At 43.9% G+C, this 15,425-nt stretch overlaps 1 protein-coding gene across 1 annotated transcript in view; it reads left to right on the plus strand.

Moving 5' to 3' along the window:
* The window catches only part of ASTN1 (astrotactin 1), a 303,816-nt gene that overhangs the window by 261,727 nt on the left and 26,664 nt on the right, over positions 1-15,425 (plus strand). The window contains exons 17-18 of the mRNA XM_514021.8: positions 8,354-8,622; positions 14,954-15,087. Coding sequence (XP_514021.3) covers positions 8,354-8,622; positions 14,954-15,087 — 403 coding nt within the window. The remainder of the gene's footprint in view (positions 1-8,353; positions 8,623-14,953; positions 15,088-15,425) is intronic.

Here is a 15,425-nt window from a genome sequence, read left to right on the forward strand (position 1 = left end):
AAATCCCACGGAGTTGCCTTACATTCCCAGCCTTGCCTATGGTGAGTCGTCATGAGGCTTTGGGTTGTCATTTGAGGAATTTTAGGCTAAATCCCCTGTGCTTCTCTCCATCCTGATGTATTTCTTGAATGCTTCCAAGTGTAAAGCACTGGGTGAGAGCCATGGCAACTCAAGCATAAGGCAGCATCTTGCCCACTGGGAACTAACAGTCTGGCTGATTAGAAGACTTCCTTTGAGGAGTGAAAGCTTTAGGGCTTCCCAGCAGTTCTTGGATTTAATTCTTGTTCCTCTTAAGATGCATGGGCTGTGTAGAGCTGGATCTCAGGAATCCTTACAGAGGTGTCTGCCTCGCTGAGCAATTTGTTCTTTATTTTTTACACTAAGTTTGTGATTCATAAAGGGATGCAATTGGGGTCACAGCTAAGTTTCAAAGGCTGTTTTTGTGTTTTATTAATCTCTTAGAAGATTCTACTATCCCATCATTTCTTTGACCCAACCTCTCATTCCAAATGGAACTGACCATTACTGAGCAGAAAGAAGCATACGGGAGGCTGTTTAGTCAATTCGTTATTAAATTCACTGTTTCCATGCCAATGCTGACTAACACCTTTTGGCAAAGGCAAACCACGGCATCTACACCAAAACCTGTTTAACATAAACCTAATTAGCCAGGAACCTCAACCAAACCGTTATTTGTTTGACAACATGCCTATTAAGAAGGGAAAATCTTCAGAAAATACCACCGTATGTTATCGATCAATTTTTAAAAAGCTGTTCGGGGTATAGATACCATTTTTCCTACAGCTTCCAAATCCGCATAGTCATAATTGATGAATAAAACCATCACCTGGAGGCTCCCTGGGGAAAGGTTTAATGCTGTTTGGTAGGCAACGCTTCATGAGGCAGGCAGGAAATTGGAAAACTGCATTTTTAGAAAAGAAAAATGTCAACAGGGATTGGAGGGAACGTAAGCATTTTCTGGGTAAGTATCAATTAAACAAAAAATTCATTTTTCCGAAAGACATCTTTTCTCGAACATCCCAGTTAATGACATTTTGCGGAGGTGCCCTGTGGGTATCTGATGGCTGCTAATTATCTCAGTGGACCTTACAGTACCTATAGATACTGCTCTTGAGGGACCGGCTGCAGGGCATGATTATGACAAAGACTTCTTGCTAGTTCCAGAAACTTCTTGAACAATTACCAAAGAACAGGGTCTGAAGCATATAGTAACCTTAATTTTGGAACAAAAAGTACTGGCACGTTCTGACAAAAGATTTGTTTTCAACTTGTGCAAATTCATTTGTGAGAAGGGACAAGAACATAAACCCTTTGGATTCGGGACTATTTCTGGATGTGTTGGACAGTTGTGAACCACTAGTTTTTCCATTATTTAATCCCAAAGAAAGGTGTGTTTACTCTGAGTTGATGAGTAGCTGAATGTGAGGCTGGAGACTGGGAAGGGCTCCTTGTGTGCAGACTGAGACTGGGCAGCATAGCAAAACTGCAGAAGACGCAGGGTTTCGTGCTCCATCACATGACCATCCTTGGGTTCAGATTGGCACTCTCTTGCTACCACAGCCACTGCCTTTTTTGCTGGTGATGGAGAGCATATATGCCAAATCCCAGTATGACTGCAAGTACTGTTCCTCCCAGAGCTACATCCAACTGCTCCCACAGGGAGAAGTTTACCTTTCACCCCAGCTGCTCTTTGGTACCCGTGGTTTCACTGACCCAGGACACCAGATATACCCTTTTGCCACTTTGTGACATTATTGGCTACAAGTTTCCCAGATTTTCTCACCATATTGAACCACACTGTCTGCCCTTCAGCACAAGACCTGGCTGCTCCCTTTCTTAAGCTTAAGTGCTCACATCCCAAGGGAATTAATGATCTTTGAGATGTGTTTGTATGTTTTACAAAATTTGCAAAATGAACTTTTTGCAGTCTTTCCCCAAATATCTGCAACTAGGTTATCTTTGAAGAATTCCTATTTGCACCCAAAAGTAGTAGAACCCACTCTGGATTGATGCCCCTCTTCTTAAAAGAACCCAGAGCATCTCAAAAGAACCCAGAACAGCAATGCCCCAGATGAATTTAAACCCATCCTATCTAGTTTGTACCTGCAGAATATATAGTGTAGTCATTTTGTATGCAAGTCTTTAGACATGATTTATTAAGTCAATGAACACTTGTAGTCATTTAATGAATATTTGTTTAATGAATTGTTGAATACATTAGTGTATATTACATATTAGGCATGCGGGATATTATAGTGGAGAACAAGGCATAATTTTGTCCTTCAAGGCACCTGCCATCCGATGGTGTTGGTGGTGAGCAGGGCAGGTAAGTGAACAGGCATTGAGAGAATAAGTAAATTTAGAAAGCACTCAATATATCCCAGGCTCGGTTCTAAACTGTCTTTGCGAATTATATTAGTTAGCCTTTCCTACACTTTTACTAAATCAGTTCAGTTATTATCTCCAGTTTATGTATGAGAAAGTTCAAACACAGGAAGATAAAGAAATTCACCCCAAATTACACAGTTAGCAACTGGTAAGGTCAGAGATCAAACCCAGGCAGTCTGCCTCAGGCCACACACTTTACACAGCCCTTGAGTGGCCGTGGGCATGGAGCAAGAGAAGTGGATGGTGTGGGGCTAAAATGAATGTAAATTTCCTAAGATTAGTTGATGGGGTGGGGAGAGAGAGAGAGAGAGAGAGAAACACACCAGCAAGGAAGCTGTAATTTCTGACATGAGCAACTAGGAAGTTAGCAGTGCGTTTTGCTGAGCTAGGACCTGCACGACGAGGAATAGCTGCTGAGGAGAGTACGGAGGAAATGACGACCACAGTTTGGGACATGTTGAGTTTGAGGTGCCTGTAGGACATATAAGTAGATGTCCAAGCAAGCATATTGAGGTTTTGTTACTTGTGGGAGAGATCCTGGCCAGGTATATAGACTTGGCCAGGTGTATAGAAAGCATCAGAATAATGCTTTCTCCTTTCTTCTTTACTGTTTGATGTGTTAGTAAAGGACTAGAGAACTGTTTACAAATGGTTTGGTTTTCTTCTTTGTGTTTGACTTTTTGTAAAAATGTGAACCTAAGATCATGACTTAATATATTCACTCCAATATGTTCATGGATATATGGAGATAGATATGTAGAACTAAACTAGGCAAAGACGTTTCAAAGATAAAAAAGACATAGTTCCTGACCCCAAGGCACTTATTATTTCATGTAGAAGTGGAGAAAAAGATGGTCAGTTTATGTCCTATCTTCTTTTCCCTAATTATTAATCCATTGCATTGTGTTTTATTTGAGCTCAGAGAGTATGTCATCATGGCAGGTCTAGCAGTTCATTTTAAGTCCATAGTGATCTCTCTGTCCAAAGACATGATTGAACATCCCAAGAGACTGATTAGAGACTGGGTGGATAGACTTCTGTGTGAATTTTGATGACTCGAGGACATCTGGCTTGAGCAGTAGACTGGGGTGGGGGTTGGGGTAGATCCTGGAATGCAGGGTTTTGGTGGGCTTCAGGGTGGCTGTGCTTCATTTGCCCCACATCAAGCCTTCTTTCCTGTAGATCCTAAGCTGTCTCCAAAAGCTGGGATTTGATTAGCTTGCATTTGATTTCTTTGCTGCCTAATGAACTGCTTCTGTCATTCTAGCTGTGATGTCATTAGCATCTCATTGCCTTGGGCAGCAACTCAGGAGAGAGATTCTTAAGCAGCCTCAGAATCCTATAGGAATTGTACCAATTTACTTCCTAACAACTAATTCACCTCATGGCCTGTCAGTTACCACCAGAAGAGCAGACCCTGCATGAGAATGGGCCGGTCACTTTTGTCACCCTCATGTGCTCCTGAATCTAGGTGGGCCACTATGTACATGCCTAAGGCCATGTGCACATCCACAATGACATATTGAGCTTTAAGGACGCGATAGTCTCATACCACAATATTCTATTGGGGAAACTCATCCACTGTATGCTGTAGGATACAGATTTAGCCTAAAGCAAATGGCATTTATTTATAGCAAGCTATATTTGCAAAATGCTTTGCAGTTTTAGGATTGTTAACTACATTCCAGGTTGGATGTTCTTCTATTTGTAAGAAACTGAAGTGTCCTGACTGGACTCCGGAACCTTCCCTGACAACAGTGGAGTGAATTCTGCAAACAGAGGTGGGAGGGAGCCACGCCTGGGTATTCTTTATCAAAAGGCACCTTTGTCAATTATAAGATTTTGAGACCTTAATTGTAGCTTATTTCTTCCGTCCAGAGAGACAGTGTATTTATTGGACTAGAATATTTATTTTGCTAAAAGACAGCATAGGGTCTCCAACCTCTAGAGCAGTTCTACTCAGACTCTAGAGGGTAGAAGAGGAAAGATGCCCCAAAGAACTGTAATAGGTGTGGGCAGTGGAGGGGGTGAGCCATTGATTCACAAGGAAGTAAGGCGGGGTCTTCTGCAACACTCCACGCACAAACCTCCCCCACTGTTCACTCCCACACAGGAGGAGTTAAAAGCAACGGTCAAAGATCAGCCTCTCCTGAAACTTTTAGGACCTGAACGACTCTCACTTACCACAGACATGATGGTTATAGGTGCTCTCTTTGGGCTAAGGGAGATTTATCTGGGCTTTCACCATTGGACTCCATCATTTTAAAGAGTACTTCCCAATTGTATCTTTAACTGAACATAGGAAATGCATTTCTTCTTTGAAAAATCTCCCTCACACACACATCTCTATTCTTTGCTGGAAACTGAATAGATAGCTTTTGGGAGCTCGCTGCTCATCACTCCTGTGCAAATCCAGCTCCTCTCCAGACAGCCCCATTCTGCATGGCGAGGGGACCAGAAGGCAGTGGGTCTTGGCCTCCGGCGGGGCTCTTTTTATATGGACCTGAAGGTTTTCCGGAGACAGAAAATATGATTCTGAATTAAAACAAGAGTTTGGTGGGTTCCCTCCACGGATTTCTACATATTTCCCATTCCTCTCTACTCCCTAATCTTGCTAGGTATCTAGAACTGAAGGGCTTTGAGGGGGATTCGCTGCATCTTGATTTTAATTGGGATCGCCAGAAAACAGTAGCAAGGCGAGCAAACCCTCAGATGTTTACAGCTATGACAGGACCCAGTGATGGCCAGCTGGAGGGCAGGAAGGCCCTGGGACCCTCAGCTCCGGAGTGTTTGTGGTCGCAGCGCCCTCTAGTGGCCGCATTTGTCATGAGCACGGTACACGCTTAGTAATGAGGGGAGGGGGCGTGGGGAGCATGCCTGGGTATTTGGGGATTTAAGGTGCGAGAAAAGGCACTGGTGGCATATTACTTCCCCTTTGAAGTAGTGTTTACTCCATGTTAAGGATATTGGGGATAGGGGTTATTTTCCCTTCGGAATTTAATTTTCCTTTAATTATCCTGTCATCATCTATGCCCCTCTATATTTTTCTCTTTCGGGTAAATGCTACGGAATTGTTTTAGTCTCTAATTTTTTATTCTCCGGTTAAAGAAAAATTGTACCTCCACAACATTTTTTTTAAAGTAGCCGTGTGTTACTTTTACATAGTTTATTTTCTACAGTGCCAAAGTGAGATTTATCCATTTTTTTCCTCCCGCTCACGAAAGTCATTTTAGACTTATATCACCATCTAGCGGTCATTTCGTGGAAATTCTTTTCCCAGACTCGAACAAATTCTCAACAAGGAGCGCTGCGGGTCAGTAAGGAAATGCGTATGATTAGAAGGTGGGTAAGAGCCAACCAGGAGACCCTCAAGCCCTCTGGCAAGACTTGCATGGTGAAATTTCAATAATCTTTTTTGAAAAGAAACTGTATCTTTACTGATTTTTTTTGGCGGGGGGGGGGGCCGGGATTTTACTTACTGCCTTTTTTTTTTTTTTTTTTTTTTGAGACGGAGTCTTGCTCTGTAGCCCAGGCTGGAATGCAGTGGCGTGATCTCGGCTCACTGAAACCTCCACCTGCCGAGTTCAAGCGATTCTCTTGCCTCAGCCTCCCGAGTAGCTGGGATTACAGGCGTGCGCCACCATGCCGAGCTAATTTTTGTACTTTTAGTAGAGACGGGGTTTCACCATGTTGGCCAGGCTGGTCTCGAACTCTTGACTTCGTGATCCACCTGCCTTGGCCTCCCAAAGTGCTGGGATTACAAGAGTGAGCCACCACGTCCGCCCTTTACTTACTTTCTTAATGAAGTAGAGTTTGCTGACAAAAAAGCACTGGGTTTCTGAAATGCTTGAGCCCTTTTCCATACATTGCATGAAACAGCTTCAGAGAGACCACTGGGCTTTGGGGAATGATGGACACACACAGAACACTCATTCTGTTCCTCTCAGACTCATCAGAATGTGATGCTTGATAGGCTGGATCTTTGGAGGCACTGGTTGTAAGGATTTGCAAAGTGGTTCCAGAAGGTGATTATGAGCTACAACTCATCGACTTCATAAAAAGAGTTCTCTCTTGTGGGGTGCAGAGAGCTCTCTGCTATTCTGTTCTTGATTGCTATGTAATATGAGCCCATTTAGAAATGCCATGAGGCATTAATGAAGGGCTGTTTGCCCAGAAATCACACCAAGGATCAAAGACCTCACCCCACCCGCACTCGCTCCGCCCAATCCGTACAGTATATTGAAAAAGATTGGGGGCCTGGCGAGGGGCCGGAGGATGGAGTCTTGGGTCAGCTTGTGGCCACTTTGCAAATACCCGTAGCCACACAGTTGACTGGGTTGCGTAAGCCTCCCTGTCAGTGAAAATTTAGCCATGGGTGAAGTGATTTGAGGGCTAGTTCTATTTGAAGCCATCATTCTTATTTTTGGTTTGAGTAGTTATACAGTTCTCTTATAATCTAGGAAGGGTTTGAGCTCGGCTCTGGGTCAATTATTAAACAAAATGCAAGTATGCGATGAATTATATGCCATATTTATAGTCATAGAGTCCTTTGCCTTAACGTGCTAGGTAAAACTTCCTCATTGTTTCCTCTGGGAAACAACAATGCTGAAATGCCTCGTGATGTTTCTAAATGGGCTCATATTACATAGCAAACAAGAAGGGAATCACAAAGAGCTCCCTGGACCCCATAAGAGAGAACTCTTTTATAAAGTCGATGAGATATCTACAATCACCTTCGGGAACCACTTTAAAAATCCTTCCCACCAGTGGCTCCAAAGGTCCAGCCCATTGTCCATTGCATTCTTCATGAGTCTGAGAGGGCCAGAATGAATGTCCTGTATATATCCAGGATGTCCAAAAGCTTAGTGGTCTCTCTGAAGCTGTTTCACGTTCAGGACTACAACTGTGCAAAAAGGAGTGATGAATCTCAGAAACCCAGTGCTTTTTTGTCAGCAAACACTACTTCAATCTTCCTTTAGAATTAATAAGTTAAATGGAGAATCATGAGGACTGGGAAGAGAAATGCCAAGCAGTGCTTTCTTGTATAAAGAACAAACCATTATTCTCTGGTAGGCAATTCCTATGTTTGTCACCAAAAGTAGACCAAAAGATTCTTTAACTATCCTTTACTCAACAAACAAAATTGATGTGGACCCATCTCTCAAGTTTTGGAGTGCAAATCTTTTTGAAAAAGTCAAAATTCCCTTCCCATCTTCAATACATTGATTAATAATGAAGCAGAGTTCTATTCTTCTTCCTCTCTGACCTAAAAGACTTAAGAATCAGACAAAAGTGGATTCAAATCCCAGCTCTCACAATCTACTAGCTGTGGGACCTTGAAGCTCTTGGCCTCATTTTCCTCATCTATAAACTGAGTATAATGATAGAACTCCATGCAGAGAGTTATCATAAAGGTTAAAGTAGACCTTGAACGGATCTCACTTTTATAGTACAGGCTTCCTAAATCTTAGCTATATTTATAATTAAAACTATTATGATGATGGTTTGCCATGTGCTAGCCATTGTGTTATGTGCTTTATAAAAGGAATTGCCATTCATTCATTACCCAATGCTAGACATAGGTACTATTCGTATCTTTACTTCATAGATGAAGAAATTGAGTCATAGAACAATCACTGTTATGGTTTGTATTCTTGCTGAGGGTCATCAGCATGGAGCCCGATCCCTCTAGAGATTCAGTGGAGCTGATGATTCTCAGAAAAGGAACAACCTAGATTCTCACTGAAAAGGGCCATTTCCAACTCTGTGTGTCACTGGGAGGTTGGGTGCCCCAAATTAAGTGGGATGGCAGAATCACATTCTTACCCCTTCAGTGGCTGTTTCTGATCCCAAAGATTGGACCCCAGCACTCAGGGGCCACGAGGTCATGATAGTCCTTACTTTTTTGACTCCTTCACTGTTTCTTTCCATTTTGTGTCTGCAGGCAACTCCCCATCAGATGAGTCTGAGGAGCGGGAAAGAGACCCCAAAGTGCTGACATTCCCAGAATACATCGCCAGCTTGTCAGACTCCGGCACCAAGCGCATGGCGGCTGGAGTCCGCATGGAGTGCCAGAGCAAGGGACGATGCCCCTCGTCCTGCCCCCTGTGTCATGTGACATCCAGCCCTGACACCCCTGCTGAGCCGGTTCTGCTGGAGGTGACCAAAGCAGCCCCCATCTATGAACTAGTGACCAACAACCAGACCCAGAGGGTAAGAGGCCTGGGACTCTTGGCTCTGGGAGGCGTCAACCACAACAGAAGGCTTTCCAAATGGTGTGAGGAAGTGACAGGGTGTGGTTGAGGGCCATGCTAGAATATGGATAGTGAGGCTTTTTGTTTAGCTAATCTGGGCACCTAATTTGCTTAAATTTGCATGCTTGCATATTAATTCAAATCATTGCATCTACGACACCCACGATAATATGATTCAGGAGTCACAACTGAGCACCTGTGTAGGGCTGGAAGAAAGCAAGTAGGGAGGCACAATATTTGCCATCATCAAAATCCTTGTTCAGAGAACCCTTGTGCCTTGGGGACAGTTGTGGGGAGGATGCTCAGTTCTGCCTCACTTGGTTGGCTTGGGAGGTGGGCCAGCTTCCCTCGCTGATCCCTTAGCCTGGCCCAGCTGCAGCTGGACTAGAAGGAGTATATCAGGCACAGGTTGCAAAGGGAAGGATCTGGCAGCCTCGGCCTGGAAGGGGTTGGTTTCCTGCCTATCACTCTGGCTCTAAGAACAAAACGCCACATCCAGGCAGATCTTTTTGCCTTTCTATTATGCTACTGGGCCATGACATTTCCCAACCACTCCTCCTTTGCCTCTGCCTCTCCCTTTCCAAAGATGCCAGGAGAAAATGGATGGAACCAAAAAGAAGGGCTGGAGAACTGTGTCAGAAGCCATAGCTCAGCCCCTTTCCTAGCTCTCCAACGTCCTCAAGGACATAGAGATTAGAGTGAGTCCAAACACAAAGCAGTAGCAACAGCAACAACAACAAAAGTAAAAACAAGGAGACGCCGGGTGTGGGACTTCTGGAACTATGGCAAAGGCAGCCTTGGGGACAAGGCAGCAGGAGTCGCAGCAGTGAGCTGCTTACCTGCCTGAGAGGTGTGCCCATCCAGGTGGGGTGATAATTGCTTTCTGTTTTCTCCTTAAGGAACACCTGGTGTTTGTTTCATAGGTAATGCCCAGACCAACAGGAGGGATTTTGTAGGTGTGTGTGTTTCTCTCGCCTACCTGCCTCAGCCACAGATATTTCACCGAGTGTTTGAAAATAAGGTTTTTCATAGGAGCAAAAAGATAAATTGTTCTCGTGGCCTACACATTTGTCTTCAATCTGATAAAGGTGGCTACGGGAAGAGGAGTGGGAGAAAAGAGACCTTCGGAAGGATGGGTCTGAAAGGTTAAAGGAAAGGCAGAGGGCTTGGGTCACCATAGAGACCCAGAGCTGCAGTGTCTTTAAGCCAATGCCCAGCCCTCTTCTTCTTCCCTTACCTGCCCCTCTTTGTCTCAAGGCTGCTGCTGCTGATACCCTAAGAGCTCCCGGGCCACTTGCCTGGGAGCAGTGGGATCAGAGAGTTCATGCAAAACCATCCTTGCAACAGGGCGTGCAGAGCTCCAGAATGGAGAAAGCATGCTGGGAGATGAGAGAGTACATCGTGCTTTCTTTGTATGATTGCAAGCAAAATGGGGAAGCTGAAGGAAGTTTGTCTTTGGCAACTCCCTTTCTGGATCCCGTACTTGGCCCAACCCCAGCCCCTTCCCTTTCTCCCTGCACCAGTTTTAAGAGATGGGTTGAGAAATGCTTTCCATCTGGCCATCTTTTGAACTCTTTAATTTCTAAACACATAGACAAGTGGCCCTAGCTGGAGTTCAGTCACTGTCACATGTTTCTTCCTTAGACATACTTTGTCTTTGCCATCCGCTGTTCTGTTTTTCTTTCTAATTTTGCCCTTTCCTAAAGAATGGAGATGACGAGTGAAGAAGCTAAGAAGTAGAGGAGTGCCAAATCATAACATTAGAATATAATTCAATGTGTGTTTTTATTTCTACCTCTGGCATATCACTGGGTCCATTTTCTGACCTTTGTTGGTCTCATTGTCCTCCTGTCGGACTAAATAATCTCTGATGCTATATTTCAGTCTAATCTGTGAATATCATAAGGAAACAAACAAGGAGGTCAAACCGTATAATGAACCAGATATCTCAAACCCAACACATTTGAACTCATCATCTTCCAGCACAAACTCATACCTGTTGTGTGGCCATGCCAGTGAATGGCACTATATTCCACTAAGTTGCCTGAACTGGAGACTAGGGCCACTTCCTAGAATTTCCTCATCATTCCCAACATCCATTTTATCACCAAGAGCCACAAATACCTCTAGAATTCATTCTCTTTTTATGATACCCCCATCACAACCTATTTCCGGCATCCTTTGTGATATCAGGCTACTATCCCATTAAAGTAATCTTCTCACTGGTCTCCCTAACAGACCACCCAGAATTATATATCTAATATGAACTTCAGATAATTTGGCATCAAAGTAATTTAATGGCTCCACAGAATCTATTGAATACAATCTAATGTCCTCAGAACATCATTATAAGGCAGCTCATGATCCAATTTTGTCTTCACTTACTTAGGTTGTTACCACTCTATATCTTATACTCTGCACTCCAAAATTTAACTCTTTCTACCCCCTCAAACACATTTTTTCTCATGCTTATGGCCCTTCAGACTTCAAACTCTCTGTCCCAAGAATGTTCTTGCCCACATTTCTACCACTGGAAAAGTCCTGCTGTTACTTCAGTTTCAGCTCAAACATCACCAGCTGCCAAGAGCCCTTCCTTACACTCCTAGGCCAACCCACGTATCCCTTCATGTAATTCCCATTGTGTGTGTATCTACATCTTTTTGTTTTTTTTATTGTTGTTGTTTGTTTTTGTTTTTCTGGGTTTCTTTTTTGAGACGGAGTTTTGCTCTTGTTGCCCAGGCTGGAGTGCAATGGCATGTTCTTGGCTCACTGCAACCTCCTCTTCCCGGGTTCAAGTGATTCTCCTGCCTCAGCCTCCCGAGTAGCTGGGATTACAGGCATGTGCCACCATGCTCAGCTAATTTTGTATTTTTGGTAGAGATGGGGTTTCTCCATGTTGGTCAGGCTGGTCTCGAACTCCCGACCTCAGGTGATCCGCCAGCCTCGACCTCCCAAAGTGTTGGGATTACAGGCATGAGCCACCGTGCCCGGCTTGTATCTACATCTTTTATAGCATGCATCACCTATTATCGCAGCTGTTGACATAGTTGTTTCCTCCCCTCTAGACTATGAGGATGTTTTTCTTCTCCAGAATCCCAGTGCCTAGCAAGTGGCTGATGCATAGTTCGTTTTCTGCTAAATAAATGAATGAATAGATGCATAAATAGATAAATGAATGGATAGATGAATTTAGCTTGAAGCTCAACCACTCTCCTTAGAGACAACAATAACAAAAATTGGAAAATTTTATTTCTTTCCTGGAATAAGAATTAAATCTGATAACAAATGTGGATTCCCTATGCAATGCTGGGTACATTGTAGATACTCAGACAAATGTAATTTCCCTTTCTTTTTCTTTCCAAATGGGCTCCTTCTTAATTCCTCTCTTCTATCCTCATCCAACAGTTTGCAGTTACCTGCAGCCCAGGATTCAGAGAGTAGGAACTCTTTTTTTTTTTAATTTTAATTTTTGTTTTTTTGAGACAGGTCTTGCTCTGTTGCCCAGGCCGGAGTACAGTGGTATGATCTCAGCTCACTGCAACCTCTGCCTACCAGGGTCAGGAGATTCTCCTGCCTCAGCCTCCTGAGTAGCTGGGATTACAGGCGCCCGCCACCATGGCCAGCTTACTTTTTGTAGTTTTAGTAGAGACGAGGTTTTGCCACATTGGCCAGGCTGGTCTCGAACTTCTGAACTCAGGTGATCCTCCTGCCTCGGCCGCTCAAAGTGCTGGGATTACAGGCATGAGCCACCATACCCTGCCCAGAGTAGGAACTCTTATGGAGTGGTGTGAATTGAAGATGGAAAGTGACAGCTTTTTGCAAAATGACATTTAGCTTATTTGTCATCACAGGTATTTGTCCTTTCTCTTTTGGATTGAAAATCTGATCATGTTGCTCCACTGTTTTAAATACTGCAATTACTTACCAGTGCTCTTGAAATGTGGCCCCCTGCCTCACCATAACCCACAAGGCTTCTGTGTTTCAGCCCTGTCTCCCTCCCACTTGCTGAGAATGTCTTTTCTCCCTCAGGCTGTCTTTTACAGACAGACCCACCCTTTTTTCCATTGATTTTAGAAGTCAAGTTCCATCCAGGCTGGTCTTGTTGACATTGTTTTTTCAACCTGGAACACTACTTCAACTTTCATGAGTAAATAACTTTTGATCCAGCCCTCAGAGCTCAGATAAAAAGTTGCATCCTCATAGAGGCCTCTGCGTACCCTTCTGTGAGCTTATCTACCCTTCCTTGTCTCTCTTGCCACCATACGCATTCATGGCAGCTCAACCTTTTCCTTTGAGGTTCTAACCACAGGTGTGGTGATTTGGTTATTGTAACTTTGCTTGTTTGTTTGTCATCTGATTTTAAGATTTATGCAGACAGGGGCCACAGGTGTCTTGTGCATCCTCGTATCCTTAATGCTCCACGTAGAAAATGGCCCCTTGCAGGTGCTTAGCAAATAATTGTTGATTGAAGGCTCTGCAAGGCAGTAGTCACAATGTTGCCTTTATTCTACCTATCTCAAAGGACGTCTGTTTTCCTAGTTTTAAGCAATGCACCTTTTAATTTTGAGTTTGGATCAGTCAGGCAAAGCATAAAGTGGGCACTTATGCACCAGGCTTCATGCTGGGAGCCTGAGTTGTCCAGTGAGTCATGTTGAACTCAGGTTCTGGCACTGCCCTTTTCACCAGCCTATGACCCTGGGCAAGTCACCTCATCTCTTTGACTCTCAGTCTTCTCCACTGTAAATCATGATAACCATTCATCAAAGTGTTAGCATCAAAAAGGGCCTTGTAAATTATAAATCTCTGCACAAATGATAGTTATAATCATTCATTGGTTTCTGTTTCCTAGAGGCTTCCAATCTGGGGAGGGGACAGGATGGACCCTTAGTCTAACTATTCTAACCTAAGGTGGCCAATGTAAAGTTCTGAAAGAATGGAACATAGGCTGCTGGCTTTAGGTTTAGACATTCTGATTTTTGGAGAGTTATCTCCTGTTTTCCGTTTGTCTCTTTTTCTTTTCTTTTTTCTTTTGAATTCTTTGGTCTAAATTTTTCAAGGATAGCCAGGTTTCACTTTTCTAATTTACTGATTAGGTGTGAATGTGGTGAGAATGAAACAAAGAGAAGAGAATCATAAGAAACAGCCAAAGCTGCAGATGTTGAGCTCACCCAGAGAGAAAGTCCTGACTTGGCTAGCTTGGACCAGCCATGCTCCCTGCAGCCAGTCCCACCCTCTCCCTCCCCTTGGGATGGGGCTGAGGCAGCAGCGCCCCACTGAAGGGTCAGTACTCCATCAGGATCCACGTCGCCACCAGGGACTGGCCCTATTACGGGTTCTGTTACTTCACTGGTCTAATTTTATTCTTCTGTCCTTTTACTTAATAGTAAATATCTCTATGAACCCTCTGCATGTAAAGAATTCTGCTAGGTTCTGTGATGGTTACAAATTTCTATCTAAGACTCAACCCTGTTATTCAAAGACAATAATAATTGCTGGCATTTATTCGTGACTAATGTGTTCCAGGTACTATGCATACATTATTTCATTTGGCATATATTATTAGATTTAATTATCACAGCAAGCCTATTAGGAAAGTGCTATTTTTATCCCATTTTATTATTGAGGAAACTGAGCTTATGTAACTTGCCCAAGGTCACATGGCAGTGATTGGCAAAGCGGGAGTTCTTACTCAGGGCTGACAGCTCCAGAGCCCAGCTCTTAGCGTGTGTGCCACATTGCTTCTCCTGTTCATGATTTCCTAAGAAAGAAATGCCTAATGCCAAATCACAATCCAAGGCAGCATTGCAAAAATATTGCAAGCAGGTTAGAAAGCATGCTGAAGGAATGCAAAGGGAATACTGGGGCAGGTAGATAAGGATGCACAGAGAAGCATTTGGGAAAAGGCAAATGCCTCTGGGCAGAGGGAAGAGTAGCCACCCAGATGTGTGGTAGAAGAGTAATCTTTTTTCTAGAGCCTAAGTTGTGGAATGATGGAGTGGTATATGAGACAGATGGAGGGCGGAATATGACTTGCTGCCAAAGTGGCAGCCCGTTACCACAAGAAGGAACTGTTACGGTAAAGGGAGACGGACACCCTAGAGGTTCTAAGAGGCTGAGGCTTCCCAGAAACAATCTCCTGGAATCAGAATTTGAGACAAAGATAAGTGGTGACACAACCTGCTGCTGGAAGTAATTTAGGGCCATGCAGATCCTTGACACTCTGCCTCTTGATTCTGATGGCCTAGCCCTGGCTTCTCAACACTCAATCTTTTCCCTGTTCTCTCATGCAGCTCTTGCAGGAGGCCACCATGAGCTCTCTCTGGTGCTCAGGGACTGGAGATGTCATCGAGGACTGGTGTCGATGTGACTCCACTGCTTTTGGAGCTGATGGACTCCCCACCTGTGCGCCTCTCCCACAGCCTGTGTATGGTTCTCTTTCTCTCTTTCAGCATTACTCTGGAAACAGATAATGAGTGTCTACTATTTGCAAAGAAATAGCCTGGGTACTGGGAAACAAAGAAAAATATGACACAATACCTGCCTTTAGAGAGCTTTCAGTCTACCAAGGGAGGCAGCACAGATGGTTTTAGTAGAGAAAGGGTGTGACAAGTGTTAACAAGAGGCATTTAAAGAAAGTGTGAAGAGGGAATGGTCAAGTCTGAACTGACGCCATGGTGAAGGCTCTGTGGAGGAGGTGGCACTTGAACTTCTCCTTGAAGGTGGAGAAAGTAGGACAGCATAACTAGAAGACAATGGGGAGAA

Source organism: Pan troglodytes, chromosome 1, assembly GCF_028858775.2.
Source record: "Pan troglodytes isolate AG18354 chromosome 1, NHGRI_mPanTro3-v2.0_pri, whole genome shotgun sequence".
In the NCBI taxonomy this organism is placed as follows: Eukaryota; Metazoa; Chordata; class Mammalia; order Primates; family Hominidae; genus Pan; species Pan troglodytes.